This window comes from Acomys russatus, chromosome 29 (genome assembly GCF_903995435.1).
Source record: "Acomys russatus chromosome 29, mAcoRus1.1, whole genome shotgun sequence".
In the NCBI taxonomy this organism is placed as follows: Eukaryota; Metazoa; Chordata; class Mammalia; order Rodentia; family Muridae; genus Acomys; species Acomys russatus.
The window spans coordinates 12866860-12894077 of record NC_067165.1 but is presented as its reverse complement, the minus strand read 5'-3'; the positions used below and the strand labels follow the sequence as shown (position 1 = coordinate 12894077).

Below are 27218 nucleotides of genomic sequence, written 5' to 3'. Positions count from 1 at the left end.
AAAGTAAACCTGGCTCTGATTCCGCAGGAGTTAAGAGTTACCAAGTGGATTTCTAACATAAGAACTCTTGTTCCTTGAAAACGCACAGGCATCCGAAAAGCACGAACCAGACTTGAGATTCTCCCAATGCCTCAGCCATATGCTCTCTCTTCTCATAAGCTCAGTTACAAAGATGACTCCTTAAACACAAATGAAAGCTGACAATGCAACCTAAACTTGCAGAAACAACCCAAGTTGTTACCTCCTTTCTCCAAAGTCAAGGTATAGAATAAAGCTGGATTGCGGCAACACCCCTTTAGTCTCAGCACTTGTGAGGCAGAGGCAGGTGGATCTCTGTGAGTTCAAGGCCAGCCTGGTCTGCAAATAGAGTGGAGGGCAGCCAGGGCTACACAGAGAAATCTTCTCAAACAAACAAACAAAAAAACTAAGAAAATAAACTATTTAGCCTTGAAAGATTACGAATCCCAACTGATTACATCTGAAGTTTTTTTTAAAAAAGATTTACATATTTATAACATACACAGCGTTCTGCCTACATGTAGGCCTGTACACCAGAAAAGGACACAAGATCTCATTACAGATGGATATAGACACCATGTGGTTGCTGGGAATTGAACTCAGGACCTCTGGAAGAGCAGACAGTGCTCTTAACCGCTGAGCCATCTCTCTAGCCCTCTGAAGATATTTTTTATTTACAAATTAATTATGCTATTTATTCCAAGAATAAAACTCAGTGTTCAGGAAAAAAAAAAAACAAATTAGCAAATGTTTTACATTCATCAGAATAATACTCAGTCATAGTCTACACATTTGAATAGTAAACCTCAGAATTTAATACTCAGTATGCCGGGGCAACAAAGTAAAGGCTCTTATGTGCGTGGAGGTGCACGCCTGTAATCCCAGCACTCAGGGAGGCAGAGGCAGGAGGATCTCTGTGAGTTCAAGGCCAGCCTGGTCTACAAAGTGAGTCCAGGACAGCCAAGGCTACACAGAGAAACCCTGTCTCGAAAAAACAAAAATAATAAATACCAAACCAAACCAAACCCAAAAAAGTAGTCATTTCAATCTCAAAATCATTGCCTCCGACTGGAACTTAACTTTGGCATGGCAGAATTCCCATCACATCTGCTATTATTATGAAAAAAGAAACCAGATCCTTCAGAGTCGAAGGTCTGAGTTCGAGTTCTCCCTTTCACACGGGATATGGCCGAGGGCCCAACAGAGCTCCCAGTTTCCCCGCTTCTTAGAAGGTGGCAATGCTCACAGACGCTGCAGCAGGGCTGGCTGGATTCTAGCACTGCCAGGTGTCAGCTGTATGCCCCAGCACACGTCAGTGTCCACGCCTTGGGCTTGTTTTGTTTGGCTTTTTAGAATAGAGGTATTTATGGTTTTAATTTCACCAAACTGTCGGGATTAAACCAGGGCCCGCTTGTCTAGTACGTATGCGGCCTTAGGCTAGATCCCCTGCACAGGAATAAAAAAGCAATTCTACATACAGATGACAAATTCCACAAAGTAATGCCCGTCCTATCACAAGCACTATATACATGCCTCATGTCATTGGACAGATGCCAGAACATGGGACACCCACTGTATCCACTGAACCACACTGTTCTATAAGTCTGGGTCTATATATCCTCTTTTAAAAAAAAAAATTATTATTTTATTTTTATTTTATGTGTATGTTTTGCCTGCATGTATGGAGTCAGATCACCCCCCGGAACTGGAATTATAGATGGTTGTGAGTCACCATGTGGGTGCTGGAGAATTGAACCTGGGTCCTCTGGAAGAGCAGTCAGTGCTCTTAACCTCTGAGCCATCTCTCCAGCCCCTACAGGTCTTTTTTTTAAAGTGGACAGATACTACTAAGCTGCCACCACCAGAGTGTGATGGCCTTTCCTAGATGTGACCTCAAGTGGATCAGCACAGGCAACCTGGTGGGTCCGGATTCCTCTAGAGGCCATCTTACTGATGCTTACCTCCTGAGCTCAAGTGAGCCGCCTCCTCCTGGCTTACCACCTTAGTTGGCTGGAACTGCGGGTCTACTGCTTCTGCTTCCTAGGATGGTTTTCTCCTGGGGCCTAATAATCAACACCTTGCACTGGATGAAGCCACGACTAACTCTTCCTTCCCCCTCTACTGATGTTTTTCACTAGTTGCTTCAACCATGCTACATACAGAGGTTGTCAGCCTTTACAGCTTCACTGCAGGCATGCATTTAAACGCCTATTAAGATGATGAAATGCCTCGCCCTTGATGCTGGGGGCTGTCTGTGGAATAAGCGTATCTGTGACCCTCCCAACAGCCAGCCCCACGTTAGAGTTAAGAGAACTGTGTACGAAACAAAAAGGCATTTGGAACCCAGAGGGCTAGAACCTATGACAGTCCCTATTCTCAACCCCTGGGTTTAATAATAATATTTTAAAAATGCAACTAAGAAACAGGAGTAATTATAAACCTAACCAATCATAATGCTAGGCTGGCTCAAAAGTCTTAATATCGCCGTCGTGACCGATATTAAAGCGATGCGTCTCACCAGCCCCCAAGTTTTACAGGAGGCGGATCACTCATGCCTTCCGCACAGCAAAGTCCTAAATGGTTTTTTTTTTTTTTAAAAGACCGATCACTGCATCGGAATTGGTCTGCCAAACAAACCTCTGAGCGCTGCCTAAAGGCAGGGGCCTTACTGTAATCCTTGTAGTCCCTGCCTTGAGTCCAGATAAACGTGGGATGAATAAAAAAGATAGGGGGAAAAATGTCAGCACGGAACCAAGGGGGGTCCGGTGCTCACTTGGTGTGTCTTCGAGCAGAACCTTCCCTCTCCGAAACTCAGTTTTTTCCATCTGTTGCACAAGGTGGTTGGTTGGCTTGGAGTCTCCAGTCTCCCAGTTGGGACACATGGTTCCACGGCCGGGTCCAGCAAGGGCTCGGAAGCCCGTCTGCCCACTCGAGCCCTACTCGGCGAGCTGGCCTTCCTCACAGGACCCGGGGCTCTCCAGCACCCGCGCGCCGCTCACCCCGCCCGTGCACCGCCAGGCACCGCACAAGCCCCGGCTTTACCTCAGCTCCCTGCACGCCGCGGCCGCTCCCAGCGCTCCCCACGCCGCCGCCTCTGCCTGACAGGCCAATGGCGCAGGCGCGCGGAGGCCGAGCAGTTCGATGTGACGTGCGTGGGCGGGCCCCCAGGTAGGAGGGACGAGCTCCGAGTGATAGATGGCGGAGGGCAGAGACGCCCTTGCTCTTGGCAGTGCGGGGCGTCTTGGAGACCGTGCTGTCCACAAGCTATGGTAGGGGGTCTCTGTATCGCTGCCCTTACGTTCATTCATAAATCGCCAGTGCTCATTGAGTGTCCCCTCCAGTCTCTTCCGCTTGGGAGCTGCCATTGTATATCTTGTCCCAAGGTCCTGCAAATTTCGGGTCCTCCGTGGGGTTTGGGTTTTGCTTGCTTGTTTTGGTTTTCCAAGGCCGTTTTTCTGTGTAGCCCTGGATGTCCTAGAACTCACACTGTTGGCCAGGCTGGCCTTGAACTCACAGAGATCCACCTGCCTCTGCCTTTTGAGTGCTGGGAATAAAGGCGTGCGCCAACGCTCCTGGCAGATTCAGTAGTTTACAAAACAAAACACCGAGGAAGCCGGGTGTGGTGGCGCACGCCTTTAATCCCAGCACTCGGGAGGCAGAGGCAGGCGGATCGCTGTGAGTTCGAGGCCAGCCTGGTCTACAAAGTGAGTCCAGGATGGCCAAGGCTACACAGAGAAACCCTGTCTCAGAAAAAAAAAAAAAAAAAAACACCGAGGAATTTCTTTGCAGGCCAACGGTTGACTAGGCTTCCAATGTGCAAGACGCCTGATATCCCTACTGTATCAGCAAACTTTAGCAAAACAATAAGGCAAGAGGTCAATAAATTTGGATGAGGATGCCAGGCATGGGTGGTGCAGGCCTGTAATCCCAGCAGAGGCAAGTGGATCTCTGTGAGTTCAAGGCCAGCCTGGTCTACAAAGAGAGTCCAGGACAGCCAAGGCTACACAGAGAAACCCTGTCTTGAATTAAATAGATAGATAGATAGATAGATAGATAGATAGATAGATAGATAGAGATAGAAGCAAAAACAAAAACAAAACCTGCCCCCAAATCTGTGATGTTTGGCTTTCTGTTTTCCCTTCAGGTGTAGTGTATGGTGTTTTAAAACAATTTAAAAATTTTGTAGATATTTTATGTTTATGAATGTTTTATATATGTGCACCACCTGCATACTGGTGCCTGTAGAGGTCAGAGGAGGGTGTCGGGTCCCCTCTCCTTAGATTTACCAGCACTAGTGAGTTGCTCTGTGGGTACTGGAAACCAAACCCTGGTCCTCCAAAAGAGCAACAAGTGCTCTTAACTGCTGAGCCGTCTCTCCTGCCCGTGACGTATGTTTCCTGTTGAATTATCTAATGAAGGTATGACCTCATTAGACATATTGAAAAGGGTGAGGGAATTGAACCTTTTCAGATAACTATAGATATTCTTCCTTGATAGAGGTGGTAGTTTTTGAAAGGTTAATTCCATTCAGGTTTCAAAGTTATATAAGTTAGTACTTTATATTCTATTTCACTACAGTACTTGTGTTTTGTGGGTTTGTGTGTGGGTGTGCGCACGCCTGTGCTATTGAGGTTTGAACGTAGGAAAGAGCTCTGCCACTGAGCTACATTCCCAGCCTTCTTTATGTTTTTTATCTTCTTTAAATTTTTTTAAAGGTTTTATTTATGTATACGACATTTGCCTGCAGGCCAGAAGAGGGCACCAGATCTCATTCTAGATGGTTGTGAGCTACCATGTGGTTGCTGGGAATTGAACTCATGACCTCTGGAAGAGCAGCCAGTGCTCTTAACCTCTGAGCCAACTCTCCAGCCCCTCGTCTTTTAAATGTTAATATTTATTAAGTGGTGTGCTCGGCATGGCATGTGTGTGGAAGAAGTCAGAGGACAACTTGGAGAGTCAAGGTTCTCTCCTTTTATCGTGTGGGCTCCAGGGTTGGAGTTTGGGTTGCAGGCTTGGCAGCAAGCATGTACCCCACTAACTGCTGAGCCATTTTGCATGTCCCTTCTTTGCATTTATTTATTTATTTGATAGTTTTGGGATTAAAGGTGTGAGCTACCACACCTACAGTCCTTTACTTCTTACTTTGAAACACAAGGAGTCTAAGTTGCCCAGGGTGGTCTGCAACTTGTGACCTACCTCTGCCTAGCTAGAATTACAGATGTCTGTTACCTGACCTCTGATTTCTTTTTATTTATTTATATATTTATTTATTTATTTATTTATTTATTTATTTATTACACAATCTCCTGCCAGCATGTATGCCAGCAGGCCAGATCTTATTACAGATGGTTGTAAGCCACCATGTGGTTGCTGGGAATTGAACTCGGGACCTTTGGATGAACAACCAATGCTCTTAACCACTGAGCCCAATCTCTCTAGCCCAAGACCTGTGATTTCTTATACTCTGGGTGGGCACTTTACTCACATGATTTTCCAACTTGATATACTGACCGTTTGTAAAATGTTAGCTCCCAAAGTAATGCAGATTTTCTGAAAGCTGACTTATTTTCACAATGTTTGGAAATCACATGTGTTAATATTATCATCAATCTGATCAGAAATGCCCTTAGATATTGGGAAGCTGGCAAGTTTACGAGGAGAGATGCAAGCTTTTTGAAATTTTCTTGAAAGCTCAAACACTATTATTGGCAATAAATGTCAGTGGCTTTTTCTGGAAGTGACTGGCTTTATTTTTGTAAACTGTTAGTCACTTTTTAATTTCAAGTAAGTATAATGTCCTCTGGGGGGAAAACAGTCATTTCAGCTGCAACTCAAAGTGCTTTTTTTGGAGCTGACTGCCCGGTTTCTTTTGTATGCACAGAAGTCACACACACACACACACACACACACACACACACACACACACACACACACACAATTTCACTACATGGATTGTTAAAAAGGCACGTACTTAAGGGCCAAGATTTAATATAATTAATTTTGGGGAACCCATAGAAGATGGGGAGGAAGGATTGTAGGGGCCAGAGGGATTGAGGACACCACAAGAACACAGCCCACAGAGTCCACTAAGCAGGGCTCATAGGGGCCATGAGAGGTCGAAGTACAGTTACGGATCCTGTGTGGGTCTGAGCTAGGTCCTTTGCGAATACCTTATGGCTGTGTAGAGTGGTGCTCTGTGAACCCCTAACAGTGGGACTGGGGGTGTCTCTGACTCTTGTGCCTGCACTTGGGACCTTTTTCCTCCTACTGGGTTGCCTCATCCAGCCTTTATCTAAGGGTTTGTGCCTGGTCTTATTGTACCTTGTTATGCTGTGTTCAGTTGATGTTCCTTGGAGGCCTGCTTTTATTTTTTTACTTTTTTGAAGGAAAAAGGAGAAGGAGGAGATCTGGGGAAGAGTGGAAAAGGGAGGGGAGGGGCTGGGAGGGCAGGAGGGCAGGGAGGAGGGAGGGAAAACTGTGGTCCGGATGCAATATATGAGAGAAGACTTTAAAATTTTTTTTAAATGTCCAGGACAGCCAAGGCTACACTAAAAAACCCTGTTTCAAAAACAAACCAACAAAAAACCCCCAAAACCAAAACCAAAAAAACCAACAAAACCACCACCACCACCAACAACAACAAAAAACCCCAAACCCCCAGAACAACAAAAATTTTTAGTTTTATGTGTGTGAGTGTTTTGCCTACAGGTATGTCTGTGTACCACAGGTATGGCTGCTATCCAGAGACCAGAAGAGAGAACTGGGTCTCCTGGAACTGGAGGACAGATGATTGTGGGCGCTGGGAATTGAACCTGAGTCCTCTGGAAGAGCAGCCAGTGCTTTTAACTGCTGAGCCATCCCTCCAGGTCTCTTCATGTCTTTTTTGTCACACTGGATAAGGGCTATATTTTATTTGCTCCCTTCTTCCCAGGACCCAAGTTGTGCTAAGTGAATAATATTTAATTAGCTGCAATTTTCCTTCAATATCCTATTTGGCGATGGGAAAACTAGACCAGAGCCCAGGCCACTGATACCACCTCCTCAAATTCCCTTCTTTTTTTTTTTTTTTTTAAGATTTATTTATTTTATATGAGTGCTTTATCTGCAGAAGAGGGCATCAGATCACATTATAGATGGTTGTGAGCCACCCTGTGGTTGCTAGGAATTGAACTCAGGACCTCTGGAAGAGCAGGTGGAGCTCTTAACCACTGAGCCATCTCTCCAGCCCCCTCTAGTTTCCTTCTAAGTCAGTTCATGTTATTCTCATGTGATCAGCCTCATGCATATTAGTATATATCAAATATACAGGAGGTACTTTATAAATGTTCATTAGAAATGAGTTGTTCTTCCTGGCAGGATGGTACACACCTTTAATCCTAGCACTCAGGAGGCATAGACAAGACAGCTCTCTGTGAGTTCCAGGACAGCCAGGACTGTTACACAGAGAAACCCTGTCTTGAAGAACCAATGAACGAAAAAAGAGAAAAAAGATGTTTCTTATAATGTTCACAAGTGATTATGTCTCATTTCTTTCTTTTTCTTCCCCCCCCCCCCCAAGATAGGGTTTTCTCTGTGTAGCCTTGGCTGTCCTGGACTCATTCTGTAGACCAGGCTGGCCTCAAACTTACAGAGATCCACCTGCCTCTGTCCTCCCTAAGTTCTGGGATTACAGGCCTGTGCCACTGAGCCCCGCTATATCTCATTTCTTTCCCAAGGGGTGTATGTGTGTGTGTGTGTGTGTGTGTGTGTGTGTGTGTGTGTGTGTGTGTGTACTCAAACACATACTATATACATATGGGATGGGTAAGCTCAAGAGGGCAAATTCTTCGCAGTGTGAGCCAAAAGAAACCTTTCCAAAGTTGGGCCTTGGCTCACAAATATTCTTTGCACAGTCCGCCAGAGAGCCCTCTTTGGGAATTTGCTGGCCACATCATAATGTTCATCTCTTCCACTTGGCTATGGGCTTGTCAGTGTGCTGAAGACTTGTTATTTTTTAGAGCACCGAGTGAGTGATAAGAATGAGAAAAGAGCCGGGCGTGGTGGCGCACGCCTTTAATCCCAGCACTCGGGAGGCAGAGGCAGGTGGATCGCTGTGAGTTCGAGGCCAGCCTGGTCTACAAAGTGAGTCCAGGATGGCCAAGGCTACACAGAGAAACCCTGTCTCGAAAAACCAAAAAAAAAAAAAAAAAAAAAAAAAAAAAAGAATGAGAAAAGAAACTACTTGACCACTAATTGCAGGAACTAAAGTCCTTCCCACTTAGTTTTTGCACATGAGCCTGGTGATTGCCCAGAGGACAATCAGAGTTAGAGAGCAAATGATGCTGTGTTGGTTACTATTAGGTGCTTGGCAAGAGCGTCCATATCTAGGACTTCTTCTCGCACAAAGATGCCCACCATCGGTGACTCTGAAGGTCAAGGATATGGACATTGGTGTTCTAAGCTGATGGACCAGATTTTAAAGAACTAATTTGATTAATTTGGTAGTTTCCCCACTTTTATCATGTTTCAGACTGTTGGTCCTGTCCCTTTTAATTGGAAAATATGGTTTTGAGGTCATATTCTGTTTAGCCACTCAACAAGTATTTACTCAGTGCCTACAGCCAATGCCTGCTCAGAATTACTCCCCACTCCAGTCGCCTAGTCTCCTGCCCGAGGACAACGTTAGGCTCTTGGGATATAGCTGAATAAAATAAGGGTCCAGCTGTAGGGTCCAACAATTTTGGGATTTTCATTTCTTTAAAAAACACAAGAGATAGCTGGGTGGTGGTGACACACGCCTATAATCCCAGCACTCAGGAGGCAGAGGCAGAAGGATCACTGTGAGTTCGAGACCAGCCTGGTCTACAAAGTGAGTCTAGGACAGCCAAGGCTACAGAGAGAAACACTGTCTCAAAAAAACAAAAAACAAAACAAAACAAAACAAAAAAGCTGATCATACAACTGCTGACGCGGTCACAAACCACACATCTACAGTCACAGCAACTTAATGAGAGTGATCTTACCTTATTAACGAGGAAAGCAGTTGCAACCCACAGGATGCCCCAGAGCAGGTAATGGCAGAAAACCCTTCACATCAGAGGGCCCCTCAGCATTTGGGTGGCAGAGGCAGTACTGCTGCAAGCTTGTGGCCAGCCTGGTCTACATAAGGAGTTTCAGACCAGGCTAGCCAAGGTTATGCAACTAGACCCTGTCTCAGGAACAAAACAAAAGTGGGGACTGGAGGAAGTGTTTCTCAGAGATACTTCCATAGATGAAACATAGAAAGAGTGAAATGTTTACGGGGCTGGAGAGATGGTTCAGCAGTTAAGAACAGCTATAGCGCTTCCAGAGGACCCGTGTTTAGTTCCTAGCACCTGTATCAGGTGGCTCACAAACACCTGTCATTTCAGCTCCAGGGGTCCAGTGTCCTCTTCTGGCCTCCTTGGGTGCCTACACTCACGTATACACATCCCCGCACAGACATATATACACATAATTTAAAAAAATAAAACAAATCTTTTTAAAAGAGAGAGTATGTTTTAGTGGATCCACACTTAGAAGTAGGATAACTTGTCACCAAGAAGACGCTTGCTCCACAGTTACATAACGAGAAAGGTGCAGCAGTGTTCCCTCTAGACTTCTGTGGGGACTGAGTGCCATGGAGAAAAAAAAACTTAGCTGCAGTGCTTTCCACCTGGTGCCTGACACATGTACCCTGTGCTCCATTTCATTTTCTTTTCTCTTCTTTTTGATTGATTTATTATGTATACAATGTTCTGCCTGCATGTGTGCCTGGCCACCAGAAGAAGCCACCACAGATCTCATTCTAGATGGTGTGAGCCACCATGTGGTTGCTGGGAATTGAACTCAGGGCCTCTGGAAGAGCAGACAGTGCTCTTAACCTCTGAGCCATCTCTCCAGCCCACTTTTTCTTTTTTTAAAAGATTAATTTATTATGTTGTATACAGTGCTCTGCCTGCATGTACAGCTGCAGGCCAGAAGAGGGCATCAGATCACATTATAGATGGTTGTGAGCCACCACGTGGTTGCTAGGAATCGAACTCAGGACCTCTGGAAGAGCAGGCAGTGCCCTTAACCCCTGAGCCATCTCTCCAGCCCCGGTGCTTCATTTATAAATGAATGCATACGTAAATAGAAAGCAGGCTGCAGAATATGGTGTGAAAGATGCTAAGGGCACCTATCCATCCGGGCACAGAGACAAACTAGCCCACGGCACCTGCAGGGAAGGGCCTTCCCTGACAGAAGTGAGGATGGTTCCCTTCCAGCAGCAGGGCTAGGGGAGCTGGCTGACAGGAGCAGAGTGTAGTGGATGTGCAGCTGCTGGGGTTCCTGCGGCTTCAGATCCGAGGGAGGGTGCTCATGTCTCCTGTGGGGCCCCTGGAGACTCAGTGGGTGTGAGCTTCAGAGTTTGGGAGGGAGAGGTCTGGGCACACACACAGCTATGTGAAGAGGGCAGTAAAAGGGCTTCCTCAGTGGCAGTGTGAGCTCTAGAGGACACGTTAGGAAAGAGTTTATGGCACGGTCTGCTCTGATAGGCAGCCAACTGTTGTACACTGAACCAGGATACCACGACAACTGTCCACTGGACTGTGCTTGAGGGTGCAAGTACTTGGGGTGAGAGAAGGCTAGGAGTCTCTGTACCCGTCGTGTGGCACCTGGGGGCAGACAGGTGCTCCCAGGTGGTCTGTCAGAATCTGGCGGGCTCATCAGCCACCCCAGCTTTACCCTGCATGTGCTGGCCTTCTGCTCGCTTGTGTCTGGAAGTGGGCTTCCAAGGTCTACATCGCTATAATCATCTCCAAAGATGCCAGCCTTCTGCCCTCCTGCACGCCTATCAGGCACATATCCCCCTGCGACCAGCAGGTGGCAGCTCAGGACACACGATGCTCTAGGAGCACTGTGAGTTTAGTAGGGATCCCCAAAACCACGTTCTAAGGAAACAAATTCATTCATTTATTCAATTTCCCCATGTATAGGACTTTCTAAAGGTGTGTCATAGAGGCCCATGGGTGAGGGCTGGAGGGGTGTGCACAGCCCTCAGAGCAAGCTTAGTAAATAGGCCTTAGAGTAGGGTAACAGGGAACTTACTGAAATTTCAGCAAGGACAGAAGGATCTTCAACTGGAAAACCTTGGGGGTGAAAGAGCAGACATGGAATTGGGCGGGATATGACACAGAAGAGAGTAGTTCTGGCTGCTGACAGAGGCTGAGTGTTAATGAGCGTACACACTGAGCCAAGGAAGGGCAGAGCGCACACACCTCTGCTGTGGAAGGGAGACCAGTATGCAAGGGATGGGGTACCCAAATGGCCTTCATTCTTGGGATACATGACCCAGGAAGAGGACCGCTCTCTATCTGCCCTTGGCTCCTTGCTTAAAGTACCATCCTACCAATTTTTAAACATTTTGAGCCATGGCTGCGCTAGAAAAAAGAGGGAAAATGGAGGGAAGCAAGAGACAATCAGTCATGGGTTGGGGAGCTAGATGCCCCTTCAAGTAGCTCAGAGCTGGCAGCTTGTGCTGGGCTTGTGGAAGATTCCCTCTCATAGAGGGTAAATGCCTGGGGAAACAAGCCCCAGCACGGGCAGGGCTCGTGGGTCTGTGGGGGCTGGATTCACAGTGTGCACTCATGGCTGCCAGTGCAGCCATGCACAGGCACAGTGCCCATTGTGCTCAGATTTTCTGAACCCATCACCTCCATCGAGACCCAAGCTGGGCTTGCCTGGTGAGGGCAGCAGGATGAACTTAGGCACAGCCTTACTCCTCCCAGGGGCTCATGTCAGTATCGATGGCCACGCAGTTGTAGGCGGCATAGCGGAGCTTCTCCTCGCACACCTTGGCACTGAGGGAGGGAGGAAGGGAGCTAATCAGGCAGCTCTGCCCCCCCCCCCGGGGGGGGCACGTCACTGCCAGCTACCCTCCCACACTGAGGAGAGCTCACCTGGCATAGTGCGGGAGGAAGAGTGTGCTGGAGCAGGTGGAAGACTCGGGCAGGGCGTCTGTGGTCTCATAGCTGGGGGTTTTGAAGGGCAAACGATTAGGAAGCTCCTAGAGGGACGGGTGTATGTGGGAGGCACCTCAAGCCCTTCTCTGTACTCAGGCTCACCCCAGTTTGTCTGGGTAGATGTAGATCCGAGCTGGGAGGCGGCTGCGGCCAGTGACAAAGCGCAGGAAACGGCTCCGGTCCTCTGGGTGGAGGGGAAGAAAATTGACACTTGCACTGCCCGTCAAGGAGGTTCTGTCACCTCTAATCGGCCTCTTCAGGCCACAGGCCACGTCCCTCGGCAATGCAAGCAGCAGTCTGCCCTCTACTGACCGTTGGTGAAATTGTTCAGAGCCTCCCAAAAGTACTGCACTCGTGTGTCAGATGGTTCAAAGTCCTCAAACCGAGCTGGAGGGGCCAAGGCAAGAATTCCTTCTTAGGCCTCATTCTGATGGTCCGTAAGTCCCGCCCCTTTGAAGCTTCCCGCCCTGTCACCGAGAACTCACTGAGCTTGCGCAGAGCATCCACAGTGACCTCCGGGTCCCCACACACCTTCTTTTCCAACTCTTGCCAGGTCAGCAGGTCCAGCACAGCCTGTGGTACCACCTTCAGCAGCCCTGCCTGCATGGCTGCTACCTAGGGAGGGAAAGGCCCGGCTGGGAAAGAGGGCGCCACTTTCAGCGTTCACTGGGGCCATCTCTGGACTCATTGACCCACAGGAATGAGGGGCACAGTAGGGGCCAGCATCAGGGCTGGGACTGGCTGCCTGCCAGTGGGGTTTGGGAGGGCCCGAAGCTTCTGCCTCACTACCTGCTCCTTGCTTTCCTCCAGGCGTGCCTTCTGCACCAGCTGGATGAAGCGAGAACGGTCCTCATAGCCCACCACGATGCCCGCGCCCCCAGGGACCAGCTCCACGACCTGCTGGTCGCTCAGCACGGTGGTGAATGTTAGCTCCTTCCCAAACTTGAACTCAAACGTCTCTCTGTCCATTCCCTCCATCACCTCCAGGAGCTTCACCTGAGGTTGGGGAGGCAGGGATGTCAGCTGCCCACAGGAAGGGCTGCGAAGGCATCAAGATGCTACCGCACCAGCCCCGGAGCTTAGGGAAAGTCCCCTGCAGGAAACGGCACCCGGCTTGGCCACAAGGGAAGTCGGGAGAGAGAACATCTTGGACAAAGCTGAAGAATCAAAAGGCCTGAGGTTTTTCTGCTGGAGCCTGAGTATGAGTCAAATGGCAGAGATACAGGAGTCATGGGAGGCACTTACAGGGTTTGCCCTGTCCTGAGCCCAGAGCCAAGCCATCAAATGACTGAAATAAATTACTCTGGTAGCATGGAAACAAGATGGACACTAGCTTTTACAACACTTGGTTGGAACAGAAGGAAAGGTGGCCTGAACCCTAAGGATAGCGATGAGACAGGAGATGCAGGCTAATTCCAGGGAGAGACTTGGCAGGATGTGGGGGAGGGGAGTGAAAGGTGACCCCCAAGCATGGCTGCATGTGCCTGTAATCCTAGCACTTAGGAGTTGGAGCAGGAAGACCAGGAGTTCAAGGCCATCCTCGGCCATCCTCGGCTCTGTGTCCTCTACTGCAAGAAGCGAAAACAGGGCTGGCAAGATGTTTCAGTGCATAAAAGCACTTGCCACCAAGTTTGATGCCGAGTTCAACCCCCAGGATGAACACAGGGAAAATCAATTCCCAAAAGCTGGCCTCTGACCTCTCCATGTGTACCATGGTGCATGCACCTGTCCGATCCCTCTCCCCCTTCCTCTCTCATACACACACACACCCCAAACACAAATGGTTTGGGTGTTTTTGTTTTTGTTGTGAGACAGGGTTTCTCTGTGTAGCCCTGGCTATCCTGGACTTGCTGGCCAGACTGAAGGAGATCCGCCTGCCTCTGCCTCCCAAGTGCTAGGATTAAAGGTGTGTGCCACCACACCCGCCTGTTTTGTTTTTTGCTTTTGCTTTTAAGGCAAAAAACAGAGCAGCTCTGAGCTGGAGCGCCGGGGCAGGGGACTAGGGGTAAGGTGAAGCGGCTGCAGAGCCCAAGGCTCGCTTGAGGCAGATGCGTATGTGACCCCAGGCTACGGAAACATGGGAGCTGGAGGTAAGAACTTTAGGAGTAACCGGAGCAAAGATATCTAGAGAGGGAACGCATGTGTCGGGGGACAGTGGGTCTGCGCAGCAGAAATGGGATTCTGGGCCCTACTCACCAGCACCGAGTCCACGGCTGGGAAATCTTTGTTCCAGCTCACCTCCTCACCAGAGAGCTGCTTCCACACGAACCCAGGCAGGGCCAGGACCTGTGTGACAGACACAGCTGCCTTCTTACTGAACCCTCCGGGTTTGCTGGCCCTTCTTCGGAGGGGCCTGGGCTCAGCCGAGTGACGACTGGGTTACTCACCAGGAACTCCTTACCCCGGAGGGCAGCCCCCATCAGCTGTCCGATCCACTCATACTTGGCAAAGTCTCGGCAAGAGGGATTAGGTACGTACATGTCCCGGGCCTCGCCAGTACCATTGCCCTGCCCCAGAGACACGGCTGTCAGTAGGACATGGAGTAGACCCTATTTTCCTACCTTGAGTACCCCAAGGATTTCACCGGAAGTCCAGGCCCCCACCCCCCACCCCATCCTTCCTAACGTACACAGTGTGCTCCTCTCCCTGTCAGAGGTTGCCTCAGGTAACTCAGTCCCTCCATTGCCCCCTCTAGCTCTATCAGGTTTTCCAGAGATTTGCGGAGACAGCAGAACTTGGGTGGTGGGTGGGGAGATGATCACCTGGTTCGCCGTGCGCACAAAGAAGGGGAGAGGCACAGGGGTGTCGGCTGAGCTGGGGCACAGCTCCTCTGACATATCTGCCAGGCTGTCACGAAAACCTCCGCCTGAAATGACAAATGCTCTCAGCTGGGCACACCAGAGTCCCCAAAGGCTCTAACACTCTAATAGGACAACAATTGGGACCCGTCAAGGCCTCACCTTGGTCAATGATGCCTTCTGCAATGAATTTACATTCCCACCACTGGTCATAGCGCATGGGCCACCTGCAAGCAGGGATGATGGGTCTCTGCTATTCCAGGACTGCGCTCAGGCACATTAACCAGCCGGGAAAAGGGACCACAGAGCGGTAATAGTGAGAGCTGCCAGGTGCAGTGTGTGGACGGATACGCCTTGGGCAAGTCCCTTCCCCTCAGGCCATACCTGTAGTCCAAGGGCTTTTCATACTTGTCAGAAGGCTTGAGGCCTTCATAAACCTGGGGGAGGTGGGTGGGAGAAAATGGGAGTGAGTGGGAGCTGTAGGAACGCCTATGGTAAATGTTGACTAGCTGTCCCTATTCTTGCCCAAAGATCTTGCCCAAGCCCCCCTTGCAGCAAGCCCCCAGTCAGTCCAGGTGGTGCAGACCTGGGTGAAGACTGCATTCTTGCAGGCAGGGTCCCGAGAAGGGCAGGCGCGGTGCTCCATGGCAAGGCGGCGGTTGATGTACAGCCGTGGCATGAAGCTGGGCTTGCTGCTCTCTGAGTCACGCAGGCACTGTGCCACCAGGCTGGGCCGCTGGCGTGACAGCAGTAGGAACTGTTTCACTTGCTGGTGAGGGAAGGTGGCCAGGGCAGGGTCAGTGTGGTCAGCTTCCGTCCAGGGGGCTTTCCTCTATGCCTAGACCCATCCTGCCATTCCAGGCCAAGCTTTGTCCAGTTGTTCTTGCCTCTAGTTCTTTCCTTAAACTATGAAAAGGAACTTTTTTTGGTTTGGTTTGGTTTTGGAGACAGGGTTTCTCTGTGTAGCCTTAGCTGTCCTAAAACTCACTCTGTAGACCAGGCTGGCCTCAGAAATCTGGCTGCCTCTGTGCTGGGATTAAAGGCGTGCACCACCACGCCCAGCTGAAGCCAAGGCAGGGGGATCTCTGAGTTGGAGGCCAACCTGGTTTACAGAGCAAGTCCCAGGACAGCCAGGGCTACACAAAGAAACCCTGTCTCAAAGATACCAAAACTGGGCTGGAGAGATGGCACAGAAGTTTAGAGCACTGTTTGCTCTTCCAAAGGTCCTGAGTTCAATTCCCAGCAACCACATGGTGGCTTAAGACCATCTGTAATGAGATCTGGTGCCTTTTTGTGGCAGGCAGGAGCACATATGGGCAGAATACTGAATATATAATAAATCATTAAAAACAAAACACCAAAACCAAACCACCAACTATGCAAATCTAACGTTACTTTACAAGCTTTCTAAAAGTCCCTGCTACACAGGCTCTTGAGAAGAGACCATGCTTTCTGTCAGCCCTCTGCAGCCTCCCGCACGTCACATCCACTCTATTGTCTTCCTAAGTCATGTGGGGCTGCCGCAGCACCCGCCGTGAGCCTTTCTCATAGCTGCCCGTCCATGCTGTTGTTTTTCGTCCTCCTATGGCATATTCACATGCCTGTCTGGGAGCTAGCCCCTCAAACACTAACTTTCCATCACTTGGGTCTGGCTTTCTTCTTGGTTTCCAGAACCAGCAAGGGTCTAGCCCTAGGGGGGGTTTCAGGAACTTTCTGCTGCTACAGAGTGAGAACTAGAAGAACCAGAAGGAGGAGCCCAATGCCCAGACAGGTTCTGCAGGGCCCAGACTCACCTTAATCTCACTGAAGGTGCCCAGCGTGTGGTCCCATGCAGGTACCAGGTGGTGCAGGACACTGTCCAGGATTTTGATGAATCTATGGAAGTGAGTGAAGATAGAGTTTGGTATGAAAGCCAGGCAGTGGTGGCGCACGCCTTTAATCCCAGCACTCGGGAGGCAGAGGCAGGCGGATCTGGGTTCGAGGCCAGCCTGGTCTACAAAGTCAGTCCAGGATAGCCAGGAGTACACAGAGAAACCCTGTCTGGGGAAAACCAAACCAAACCAAACCAAACCAAATCAAAAAGCGTTTGGCATGAATGTAAGACTTCAGCCTCTAACCCACAGGGACAGAAGCAAGGCTCAGGAGATGCTCTGGCCCTCAAAGCAGACACCTCTTTGCAGATTCCTGAGGCTTAGGGAGGGGAGGACAGACCTGGAGGGCCAGGACTATAGCTACCTCTGCAGAAGGACAGCTCTGCGGTACAGTACTTCCGGGTCAGTGCCTTCCAGGCGTGGATATCGCACCAGACTGACCGGCTGGAACAGGTCTGCATTCAACCCTAGCTCCCGCTGTCTAGATGACTTGATCTTGACCCCTCGAAGACGAACATCAATCCCATCATCTGAGGATGGAGTCAGTGTGGGCATTTACTGTGACTGCTGTTTCCTAGGTCCTCAGACCTGGGAATGGCTCCCAATGGTTGGCATTTTCTCATGGAGGGGTCAGAGATTCTATCACATAATACACACATACACACACACACACACACCTTTCTACTGCTGGGATACTGTGGATCCCAACCCAGTTCCTTCCTCTTTTGGGTTTAAGGCTGGCTTATACCCAGCACTGTATACCTATCCTATCTCTGGCATTTTCTCATGGAGGGGTCAGAGATTCTATCACATGATACACACACACACACACACACACACACACACACACACCTTTCTACTGCTGGGATACTGTGGATCCCAACCCAGTTCCTTCCTCTCTGGGTTTAAGGCTGGCTTATACCCAGCACTGTATACCTATCCTATCTCTGGCATTTTCTCATGGAGGGGTCAGAGATTCTATCACATGATACACACACACACACACACACACACACACACACACACACACACACACACACACCCCTTTCTACTGCTGGGATACTGTGGATCCCAACCCATTTCCTTCCTCTCTGGGTTTAAGGCTGGCTTATACCCAGCACTGTATACCTATCCTATCTCTGGTCCCATAGTTTCACCCTAACCCCTCCCTTCCCCGTCCATCCCGGGAGGCCCACCTCGACACTCCACGATTCGGATCTCGATGATTGGAAGGTGGACTGTCATGTCCTCTAAGACACAGACATCCCCAATCAGGGTCCTAGGAGACAGGTAGAAAGCGGTTCAGACGCTTGCTGACTCGGACCTTCAGAGACTTCGGGGATCCCATCCAAGCTGAGGCTGGCCCCACTTCCCCCTCCAGGGCAGCTTGCTCACTCATCAATGTTCACGTCACTCAGCTTCTTCAGGTTGTCCCCTTCGCCCCCGTAGACCACCACCCGCTTCGGCATGAAGTTGTCGTCCGTGGTATCCACTGTGAGAAGCAGCTTCCTAAGGACTCAGAGTGTGTGTGTGTCTGAGTGAGTCTCCAGGGATGCAAGCAGCACGGGGCTCACCCACCCTGTCCTGCGCAGAGCCTACTCACTTGACAATTGTGCCTTTCTTCATGGTGAGCCGTACCCAGTGTTGGCACTGGGACCCATCACTCTCCCAATAGGTGTCTGCGTTGCTATCTGTCAGGCAGGACACATTGAATTCCTCCTGAGGTAGGGGGCGGAGAGGTGGAGTCACACCGGGCACCAGGCATGTGTTTTGGCCCAGGAAACAGAGAAACAGTAGAGTTGGGGTAGGTGGCGGGTAGGAAGAGCGTCTGGGGTCCTTAAAGAAGTCCCAAGGGGAGTGGGACGAAGTATGGCCTGTAGGGACGCTGGTTTGGCACCGGTTTGGTGATGGGAGTTCTGAACCAAGCACTGAGGGATGCGACTGTATCTAGCCCCAGGAGGAGGAGGAGGAGGAGGAGGAAGAGGAGGAGGAGGAAGAGGAAGAGGAGTAGTCTCGGTACCCACCGTGTAGGAGGAAACGTCTATGCTCTCCACATACTGTTTCACGCTACCCAGGTTCTCATCTTCCTTGCCCAGGTGGTCATATAAGAAGTGGATCAGGTCCTCGTCGCACTCATATGTCCATGTTGGGGGCACATAGCTAGGCAAGCCAACCCCCTAGTTAGGTTGGGTTCAGGCCCGGTTCCCTTCCTCTCCCACCCCATTCGGGGGAAACTTACAGGAGCCTTTGTACAGCTTCCGTGTATGCCTCTGCTGGCTGAGGCCTGGACCCCAGGCGATGTGAGTACGTTAGGTCCACCACCTGCTCCCATCTGTGGGCACAGAGTAGGGTAAATGAGGAGGAAGGCACGGGCAACAGGGCAGACAGCCACCTCCGAGATCTGTTTCCTCTTCAGGTCTCATTTCGGCCTGTTCTTACCCCACATCATCCCAATCTCTCAACCAACCCGAGGCTTTAATTTTGGTGGTTGTTTCTAAACTCCCTGAGCTCGCCAGACACCAAATCGAGTTTTTTTTTTTTTTTCGTTGCAGGACCTGAGCACGGGCCGGTAGTCCACACCGAAGAGCTGCTGCTGCCGCTGCAGGTGGTCGGGAGTGTCGATAGGTACAAGGCGGGCCCCGCCCTCCGCCGGGCGACACACTAGGAGCCAGCCTTCGTCTAGGCCGCAGTCACTCAGGTGTTCGGACAGCTGCTCCTGCAGGGATGTGCCAGATGGGGGACAGCCTTCAGGGGACAGGCATCCGGGAACCGTTCAACTGTTCGCCCTGCCCAGCCCAGGGCAAAGAGCACTTATAGGATGCGGGGGGGTGGGGGAAAGGGGGCGGGACAACCAAGGCTTTGGCTGGTTCCAGGGGGACTTCTGTGGGGTCCCGGAGAGCCAGGGCGCACCTTGGTCAACTTCACCCAGAGCCCGTGGCCGTTGCACAGCTCCTCGCCGGTAGTGCGCACGCAGGCTCCTCGCCGGAGCTCGATGCTGTCACGGGCAGCGCGTAGGGGTCCCGAGCCTGTGCCCGGGGTCGGGCCCGCCGCACCCACACGCAGCCCCAGGCCCTCTGCCTCCCACACCGGCAGCAGCACGCGCGACGGTCCCGACGGGTCCTTGTAGAGCTTGTAGAGCATCTCTCGCGGCACGAAAGCCAGCGCCGCGGGGAGCGGCAGCCCGGCCCGGAGGCTCCGCGCCGCCTCGGCCAGGAAGCGTACGCGGCCCAGGAGCTGCCGCGGGGACTCAAGCGCCGCGCCGGGGCCCGGGCCAGCCATGGTGCAGCCGCCGAGCTAAGACCCGTCCAGGGAAACCCTGCCCTACAGCAGCCGGGGCACTGCAAACTGAGCTTCCCACCACGCCCTGTCCCACCTTCCACCCGTCTTTGCCGTATGTTTTGGATTAAATGCACACCCCGTGCCACCGTATTGTCAGGTGTACTTTGACACTCCGGATATTCCCTACTTTGTGACACCCCCCCATCCACCCCCGTCCTTATAGCGAATTAAACCAGACTCAAAATTAGACTCCTGGGATAGGGATTCGTTATGTAGCCCAAGCTGATCCTCTTCACTGGCTTTATCCAAGCTAGTGCTACTACCCTTGTTCAAGCCACTATCCGATCTACTTTGGATAACTACAATTTTTCTGATGCCTTGGCTTCCTGTTTTTGTGTCCCCGTCCCCAACGAATATTACAATTGGAGGGTTTTGTTTTGTTTTTTTTTTTGTCGTTGTTTTGTTTTAAGAGACCGGGGTTTCTTTGTGTAGCCCTGGCTTTCCTGGAACTCACTCTCTAGACCAGGCTGGCCTTGAGATCAGAGATTCTCCCGTCTCTATCTCCAGAGTGCTGGGAGTGAAGGCATGCCCCACCAACCCCAGCCTGATAAATCTTTTAAAATTTGTTACGCTATCTCTCCTAAGAGATCGTAGAATGATCCCCTTCCCCAGCAGCTGACAGGAATGTTCAATCATTCTGGATAGATGCTATTTGTTGCTTCTAATTCCAGGAGACCAGTAATCGTTACCCACTTAAACGTGATTACCGATTTCTGTTTTCCCTGTCTTGCTCAGCACTCTAGCATTCCTACAAATTAGTGGGTAATGTAAACGCAGAGCATAAAATCTTCAGTTCTCATACAGCCTTTTGCATCATTTGTTTGCCAGACAACATTCTTAGACTCACAAATGGGAGAGCGAGCGAGACTTAGGCCAAGACTTCAGGATTTCAGACCACAGATGAGGAGGGAAAATAAAAACTTTAAAAAAAAAAAAAAAGAGCCATTTGTTACTGCGTCGCAACAGTGGACTTTACGGTGGAAGTTTGTTGGGGTCCTACGGGCAGCAGGAAGGGCAGCCCCAGAGCTGTCACTGGGTTGGTCACGTGGCTCTCAATATGGCGACGCCCAAGAGTCTCTCAGGAAGGGGCGGTGCCTGGGCTGTGGGGGCGGAGACTCAGATTAAAGCGGTGACCGCTCAAGTACTGTTTACCATGGAGGCGAACGGGTCGGGGTGAGTTTTCCGCTGCCCGCGCTGTAGCTGCGTTGCTTTCTGATCCGACTCTTCCAAATCAGGGCTATTTCCTTAAACTCTTATTTTCGAGAGATCTCCAGAGTACGAACCCAATTCTCTGAGATTCCAACTCTTCCAACCCTGGAACGGAACCTTCCCCGTACCCTGCCCCCTCCTCCCAACCTCCATTCCAGAGACTACCTTGCGGGGCTGCGTTCCAAGACTTTCTTTCGGGGGTGACTCAGAACTTCTAACTAGGACCTGGGGCCGTCAACTCTAACCCTTTCTCTCTCACTTTGGGGATCGCCAGCTTCAGAAGCTGGCGGCCCGGTTCCCGAGATTAACTCCCCCCCCCCCCCAACTCTCCCTACTGGATTTTCATCCCATTCCCCCAGCCCTTCCAATTTCTTTTGAGTTTGAGAAAGTGGGAAAACGTGTAGGAAAGAGGCCCTAGTGGGGGGGGGCCCCCTCCTGGAGGCTTGTGCGCCACCTGATAGGAGGCGGAATGGGTGGGGAGCTACGGTTTGCAAGCGGGCCTGGAGGCAGCAGATAGCAGCCTGGCTGATCCCAGATCCTTCCCGCGCCTTCCCCAAACCCCAGTCTAGCATAATGACATTTACTCCTACCTCTACCCTCCACCTGATCGCCAGACTCCAGAACTTTCCGGAGCTGAAGAATGACACGTTCCTGCGAGCAGCTTGGGGAGAGGAAACAGACTACACTCCCGTTTGGTGCATGCGACAGGCAGGCCGATACTTGCCAGGTCAGGGGCCACGCTGTGGTCTAGGTAGAGCCTGAAACTCTAGAAGGTGAAGTTCTTCAGGAGCGGATGGTCACTTTGGGATAACTCATGGCCGGGTCCTGTCCTGCTTCTCCTCCTGCAGAGTTTAGGCAAACCAGGGCTGCCCAGGACTTCTTCAGCACCTGTCGCTCTCCCGAGGCTTGCTGCGAGCTGACTCTGCAGGTGAGGGCTCCCCAAGTGAGGGCAGAATTTCTATCTTCAGTGTGTTGCCTTACTAACCATTTGCTATTCCCTACAGCCACTGCGAAGGTTCCCTCTGGATGCTGCTATCATCTTCTCAGACATCCTTGTGGTACCCCAGGTACTCAATCCTGGTCCTGGAGTGTGGGCTTTAAAAAAAAAAAAAAAAAAAAAAGAGGGGGGGGCGGGGCCAAATCCTCTGTCCTATCAGGTTTCATGTTAAACACATAACTGGGGCTTGCTGGGGGAGGGCGGGTGGTTATTCTTTTCTTTCCTTGTCACGTGATTGTAGAGAACCCTTCCCTCTGAGACCCAGGTTGTGAACCCAGATATTTTATCGTCTTTAAGGCACTGGGCATGGAGGTAACCATGGTACCTGGCAAAGGACCCAGCTTCCCAGAGCCATTAAGAGAAGAGCGGGACCTAGACCGTCTACGGGACCCAGCAGAAGTGGCTTCAGAGCTGAGCTATGTGTTCCAAGCCATCACCCTTACCCGACAACGGCTGGCCGGCCGTGTGCCGCTAATCGGCTTTGGTGGCGCTCCGGTAATTTGGCACAGGGATGTGGCCTGGAGCATGAAGAGGTCGTTCTGGGAGGTTCTGGGACAGACAAGGGATTCGACGCAGTGACATCTGTATTCTTCCGCAGTGGACCCTGATGACGTACATGGTTGAAGGCGGCAGTTCCAGCACCATGGCTCAGGCCAAGCGATGGCTCTACCAAAAGCCACAGGCCAGTCACAAGCTGCTTGGCATACTCACTGATGCTCTGGTGCCGTATCTAATAGGACAAGTGGCTGCTGGTGCTCAGGTGAGGCTTAAGGGACACATAGGCTGCAGCTTGGTCGGTCAGGACCCAAAGCAATGGCTTCCTAAACGGCAGGAAGCAGTTTACTTTTCCTCCAGAGACCCAGTTGCATTATCTGAGTGCTTCTCAACCTAATGCTGCCACCTTTAATACAGGCCCTCATGGTGGGGTGACCCCATCCATGACGTTATTTTGTTGTTACTTTACAACTGTAATTTTGCTGTTGTGAACCGTAATGTAACTATCTGATATGCAGGGTACCTGGTATGTGGCCTTGGTGAAAGGACTAGCTGATCTCAAACGGTTGGGACCCACAAGTTGAGAACCATTTAGATTCTAAGCCCTTCCTGGAACCCTCAACAGGGCTCAGAGGTCTGAGTATTTGGAGACTGAAGCTGCTGCTAGGATCTGGAAAAGGGAAACTTTTTTTTTTTTGTTTTTTGTTTTTTGTTTGTTCCACCTGCTTCTGCCTCCCAAGTGCTAGGCTTAAAGTCCTGTGCACCACAATCGAACTGTCTTCTTCTTTCCTTCCTTCCTATTCCCTTGTGTAGCCCTGGCTGGAACTCAAGAAATCTGCCTGCCTCTGCTTCCAGAGTTCTGGGATTAAAGGTGTGAGTCACCACTGCCTGTTTTGTTTGGTTTTGTTTTTGTTTTTCTTTTAAGGCAAAACATGTTGACTGGACTTGAGCTCCTAGCCTCAGGGAATGTCAGGGTTTAAAGTCACAGTCACGCTGAGAGAATTAAGACACGGGTATGCAGGCCTGAGGTCCTTCCTCTCCGTGAACTGCACCTTCATTTTCTTATCACCTGTCTACAGGCACTGCAGCTCTTTGAGTCCCACGCAGGACACCTTGGCTCAGAGCTCTTTGGCAAGTTTGCCCTGCCCTACATCCGCGATGTGGCCAGGCGAGTGAAGGCTGGCTTGCAGAAGGCAGGTCTGGCTCCAGTGCCCATGGTGAGGTCTGGGACAGTTTAACACATGCACTTTGGGGCCTAAGTTCTGCACGGACTGAAGTCACCACTGGAGGGGAGTAGAAGCACAGCCAAGAAAGGCTGCTGGGTATGCAAGGCTTAGTGTCAGATGTCTGCTTTTTCTCCAGATCATCTTTGCTAAGGATGGACATTTTGCCCTGGAGGAGCTGGCCCAGGCTGGCTATGAGGTAGTTGGGCTTGACTGGAAAGTGGCTCCAAAGAAAGCGCGGTAAGTGATGGAGGAGTGGGAAGGAGAGGCTGAGGTGGAGGGGGTAAAATCCCCAAATACATAGTGACAAGAATGTGGCAATGGCTCTGCTTTCAGGGAGTGTGTGGGGCAGACGGTGACTCTGCAGGGGAACCTGGATCCCTGCGCCTTGTATGCATCTGAGGTAATGAGGGTCCACGTGTGTTCAGGGTTTCCTTCCTCCGCGCACTGTGCAGTGTTGGGTGATCACGTGTGTATGATTTTACTTCCCCCTCTATTCTATACACACAATGCAAACCCTAAGAAAGTGGGACTTGTTTGTTTTTTGAGACAGGGCTTCTGTGTGTAGAACTCACTGTGTCTGGAACTCACGCTGTGGAGCAGGCTGGCCTCGAATTCAGAGCTCCGCCTGACTCTCTGCCTCCCAAGTGCTGGGGCTAAGCACATTTAACACCATCGCCTGGCTGAAAGCAGGAATTTTTTTCAAAATTTGAATTTTATTTTTATGGCTGTTCCTTTGTCGTCCCCACTGTCACTCCCTTGTAGCCGAGGACACAACCCAGAGCCTTGTGCTCGCTAGACAGGCTTTCTACCACTGAGCTAAATTCTCGTCCCCATCTTTTGAGTCGGAGTCTCGTTGTAGCCCAGACTGGCCTCACTGTGTGGCTGTGGTTGGTCTTGAACTCATTCTCCTGCCTCCACCTCCTAAAGTGCTAAGATTACGGATACACTCCACCACCCCCATCTCTCATTTGTACTTTTTCGGCAAGATGTATTTATTATTGTGTGTGTGTGTGTGTGTGTGTGTGTGTGGGCCTGTGTGCCACGGTGCATATATGGAGGTTAGAGGACAACTTTGTGAGTCAGTTGTCTTCTGCCTTTATATGGGCCCCAGTGATTGAACGGAGGGCGTCAGGGTTGCGTAGCAACCATCCTCCCTGCTGGGCCAACTCACAGGCTCCTCACTTCTACTTTCCTAATGTCTGGTGCATCTGAGGCATCTGATATTTTTGTATTATTAATGACAGTAACACTGTGTAGAAGCCTAAGTGTGCGTCACTATTCTGTGTAGGGAGGCCTTGCTGGCCTCTCCTATGAACTGTGCCCTTTTGGTCCTGTAGGAAGAGATTGGTCGACTGGTGCAGCAGATGTTGGATGACTTTGGGCCACAGCGCTACATTGCCAACCTAGGGCACGGGCTTTACCCTGACATGGACCCAGAACATGTAGGAGCCTTTGTGGATGCTGTACACAAGCATTCACGTCTGATTCGACAGAATTAAGTGTATGCTTTTCTACTCGAGTGCCACCAACACAGATTGTTTCCAGGAGAATAAAACTTCCAGAGTTGGAGTCTAACATGTTCCTTTGTTTGTAAAGATTTATGTCCTTACCCTTAGCTCCTTCTGAACTTAGTTCCCACCCCTACCAACCAAACCCCCCCCCCCCCCCCCCCCCCCGCAACAGGGCCTCAGATGAACAGAGATCCACCTACCTCTGCCTCTCAAGAGCTGGGATTAAAGGCGCGTACACCAGATTTGGCTCCTTTGTTCCCTTTCTTAAACCTCCTCTGCATCTTCTTCCACAAGTCTCAGGACTCGGGTACCAATCAGTGACCGTGCACTGCAGCACTAACACCAGGCTCATGCTACAATTATGCTACCAGCCATCCGAGCCCAAGAGTGACGTGATACTAGGTACAGCTTTCCAGGTAGTTACAGACCAAGAGTCAGGGTCCCTAAAACAGAGCTTTGTGTCTCTGAAGGAAGCAGAAGAAGATCAAAAAGGGCACAGAAGAGGCTAAAGAATTTTGGAGTTCAGGAGGGGAAGATGGGGCCTGGGTAAACAGGAGCTAAGGAGATGTTCGCTTTGATATCACAGTGTGGGAGGGTAGAAAGCCACAGAGCTAAGTTGCTTAGGACTGGCGCCTTAGGCTTAGTCCTGCACCAAGGCAGAGAGGTCTCTGAAACCAAACAGGCCCTGGCGCTTATGGTCATTGGGCATTGTTTTCTAAGCACACCCACTGCCTTCCTCAGAACCTTGGGATCCTGCTTATCATGAGACACTATGATATGACTGTTTCCTAGGACAAGGTTTTGCGGTGCTTTAGTGCTGTGGAGACCGGTGTGGGGTAAGCAATCTCCCCCTGTCCATTACTGTACATAGGCCTAACCAGCTCCCTGTCCCATCTGAGGAGAGACAGGCCTCATTTACTGAGAGAACACAATTTCTGCTTTTAGAAAAATCTTTTCTGTGATCCATGGTTTATTCATAGAAAAAGCACTGAGTTCACATACTTGCTAAAAAAGGGCGATCATGATACAGAAATGGGAGTGGCTTCTTTTTTTTTTTTTGCCAACCCATTGGACTGAGACAGTGTAGGGGCCCTTGGCTGGACAGCAACACATCAGTAGTCACGAACAGGGAATACAACTTACTGGTCAGTTTGGAATAAAGAAGATGACAAGTAGTTTTCTAAAGAGAAAAATAAATCAGACAGAAGGTCCTCAGTTCATGCTCTAGCTGTCCGCCCTCCCCAGCAAACCCTGCCCGGGTCAGGAACGAAGACACAAAACAGTAAACACTGAAGACACCTGCATCCAGCGGATTCTTCTGAGTGCCCTTGCTACCTCCTGGCTAAGCTCAGGGGTCATGAAGTAGCAGGAGTGTGGTGAGACACACTGTGGAGGTCAGCATGGCCTAAGAAGGGGTTACCCACTAGGAATATGGAAATTAGGAATAACCAGGTTCAGCCTCCAAATTAACTACCAATGGGACTACGGTGAACATGGGCAGAGGAAGCCTGAGGTAGAGCGTCGGAGAGAGAAGACAGGTTGGGTAAGAAGAGAACCATGGAGTGGAAGCGGCTGAGGGACACTAGTGCTCAGAACGTGTTTGCTGAGAGAAGGGAGATGGGGAGGCGCAGAGATGGGTACCAGTGTTCAGCTAGCGAGAGGCTGAGGAATGGGCAAGAGAGAGCTGGCAGAAAGAAGGCACACTCATGCAGATCCCCAAGCACAAAGACAAGGACGGACGTCATGGTTAGG

General features: G+C 50.5%; 3 protein-coding genes across 3 annotated transcripts in view; 1 reads left to right on the top strand and 2 right to left on the bottom strand.

Moving 5' to 3' along the window:
- The window catches only part of Eif2b3 (eukaryotic translation initiation factor 2B subunit gamma), a 67981-nt gene extending 64817 nt beyond the window's left edge, over positions 1-3164 (bottom strand). The window contains exon 1 of the mRNA XM_051171271.1: positions 3061-3164. The gene's annotated coding sequence lies outside the window, so the exon portion shown is untranslated. The remainder of the gene's footprint in view (positions 1-3060) is intronic.
- Positions 3165-11015: 7851 nt separating this feature from the next.
- On the bottom strand, positions 11016-19986 carry Hectd3 (HECT domain E3 ubiquitin protein ligase 3). Its single transcript, XM_051171495.1, has 21 exons — positions 19600-19986; positions 19245-19405; positions 18929-19021; positions 18714-18849; positions 18293-18408; positions 18085-18198; positions 17886-17968; positions 17054-17219; positions 16612-16693; positions 15405-15587; positions 15203-15255; positions 14981-15045; positions 14783-14886; positions 14408-14527; positions 14217-14306; positions 12810-13016; positions 12506-12635; positions 12333-12407; positions 12123-12204; positions 11958-12029; positions 11016-11858 (listed from the first exon to the last, which is right to left on the bottom strand). The coding sequence occupies exons 1-21, from the start codon at positions 19966-19968 to the stop codon at positions 11774-11776; spliced, it is 2586 nt and encodes an 861-aa protein (XP_051027452.1). The 5' UTR covers positions 19969-19986; the 3' UTR covers positions 11016-11773.
- Positions 19987-21076: 1090 nt separating this feature from the next.
- Urod (uroporphyrinogen decarboxylase) lies at positions 21077-25591 on the top strand. Its single transcript, XM_051171735.1, has 10 exons — positions 21077-21201; positions 21852-21964; positions 22086-22165; positions 22242-22304; positions 22532-22729; positions 22833-22994; positions 23809-23946; positions 24092-24192; positions 24289-24355; positions 25293-25591. The coding sequence occupies exons 1-10, from the start codon at positions 21086-21088 to the stop codon at positions 25452-25454; spliced, it is 1200 nt and encodes a 399-aa protein (XP_051027692.1). The 5' UTR covers positions 21077-21085; the 3' UTR covers positions 25455-25591.
- The last annotated feature ends 1627 nt before the right edge of the window (positions 25592-27218 follow it).

What these genes read in the sequence shown, in the direction of transcription:
- Hectd3 (XM_051171495.1), bottom strand. Translation starts at nt 19,968, where the DNA reads ATGGCTGGCCCGGGCCCCGGCGCGGCGCTTGAGTCCCCGCGGCAGCTC. An exon ending in CCGAATCGTGGAGTGTCGAG is followed by an intron (nt 17,220 to 17,885) that starts GTGGGCCTCCCG and finishes CTCCATCCTCAG; the next exon opens with ATGATGGGATTGATGTTCGT. An exon ending in GAAAAGCCCTTGGACTACAG is followed by an intron (nt 15,046 to 15,202) that starts GTATGGCCTGAG and finishes CCCTGCTTGCAG; the next exon opens with GTGGCCCATGCGCTATGACC.
- Urod (XM_051171735.1), top strand. Translation starts at nt 21,086, where the DNA reads ATGGCGACGCCCAAGAGTCTCTCAGGAAGGGGCGGTGCCTGGGCTGTG. An exon ending in AAGTGGCTGCTGGTGCTCAG is followed by an intron (nt 22,995 to 23,808) that starts GTGAGGCTTAAG and finishes ACCTGTCTACAG; the next exon opens with GCACTGCAGCTCTTTGAGTC. An exon ending in GTGGCTCCAAAGAAAGCGCG is followed by an intron (nt 24,193 to 24,288) that starts GTAAGTGATGGA and finishes CTCTGCTTTCAG; the next exon opens with GGAGTGTGTGGGGCAGACGG.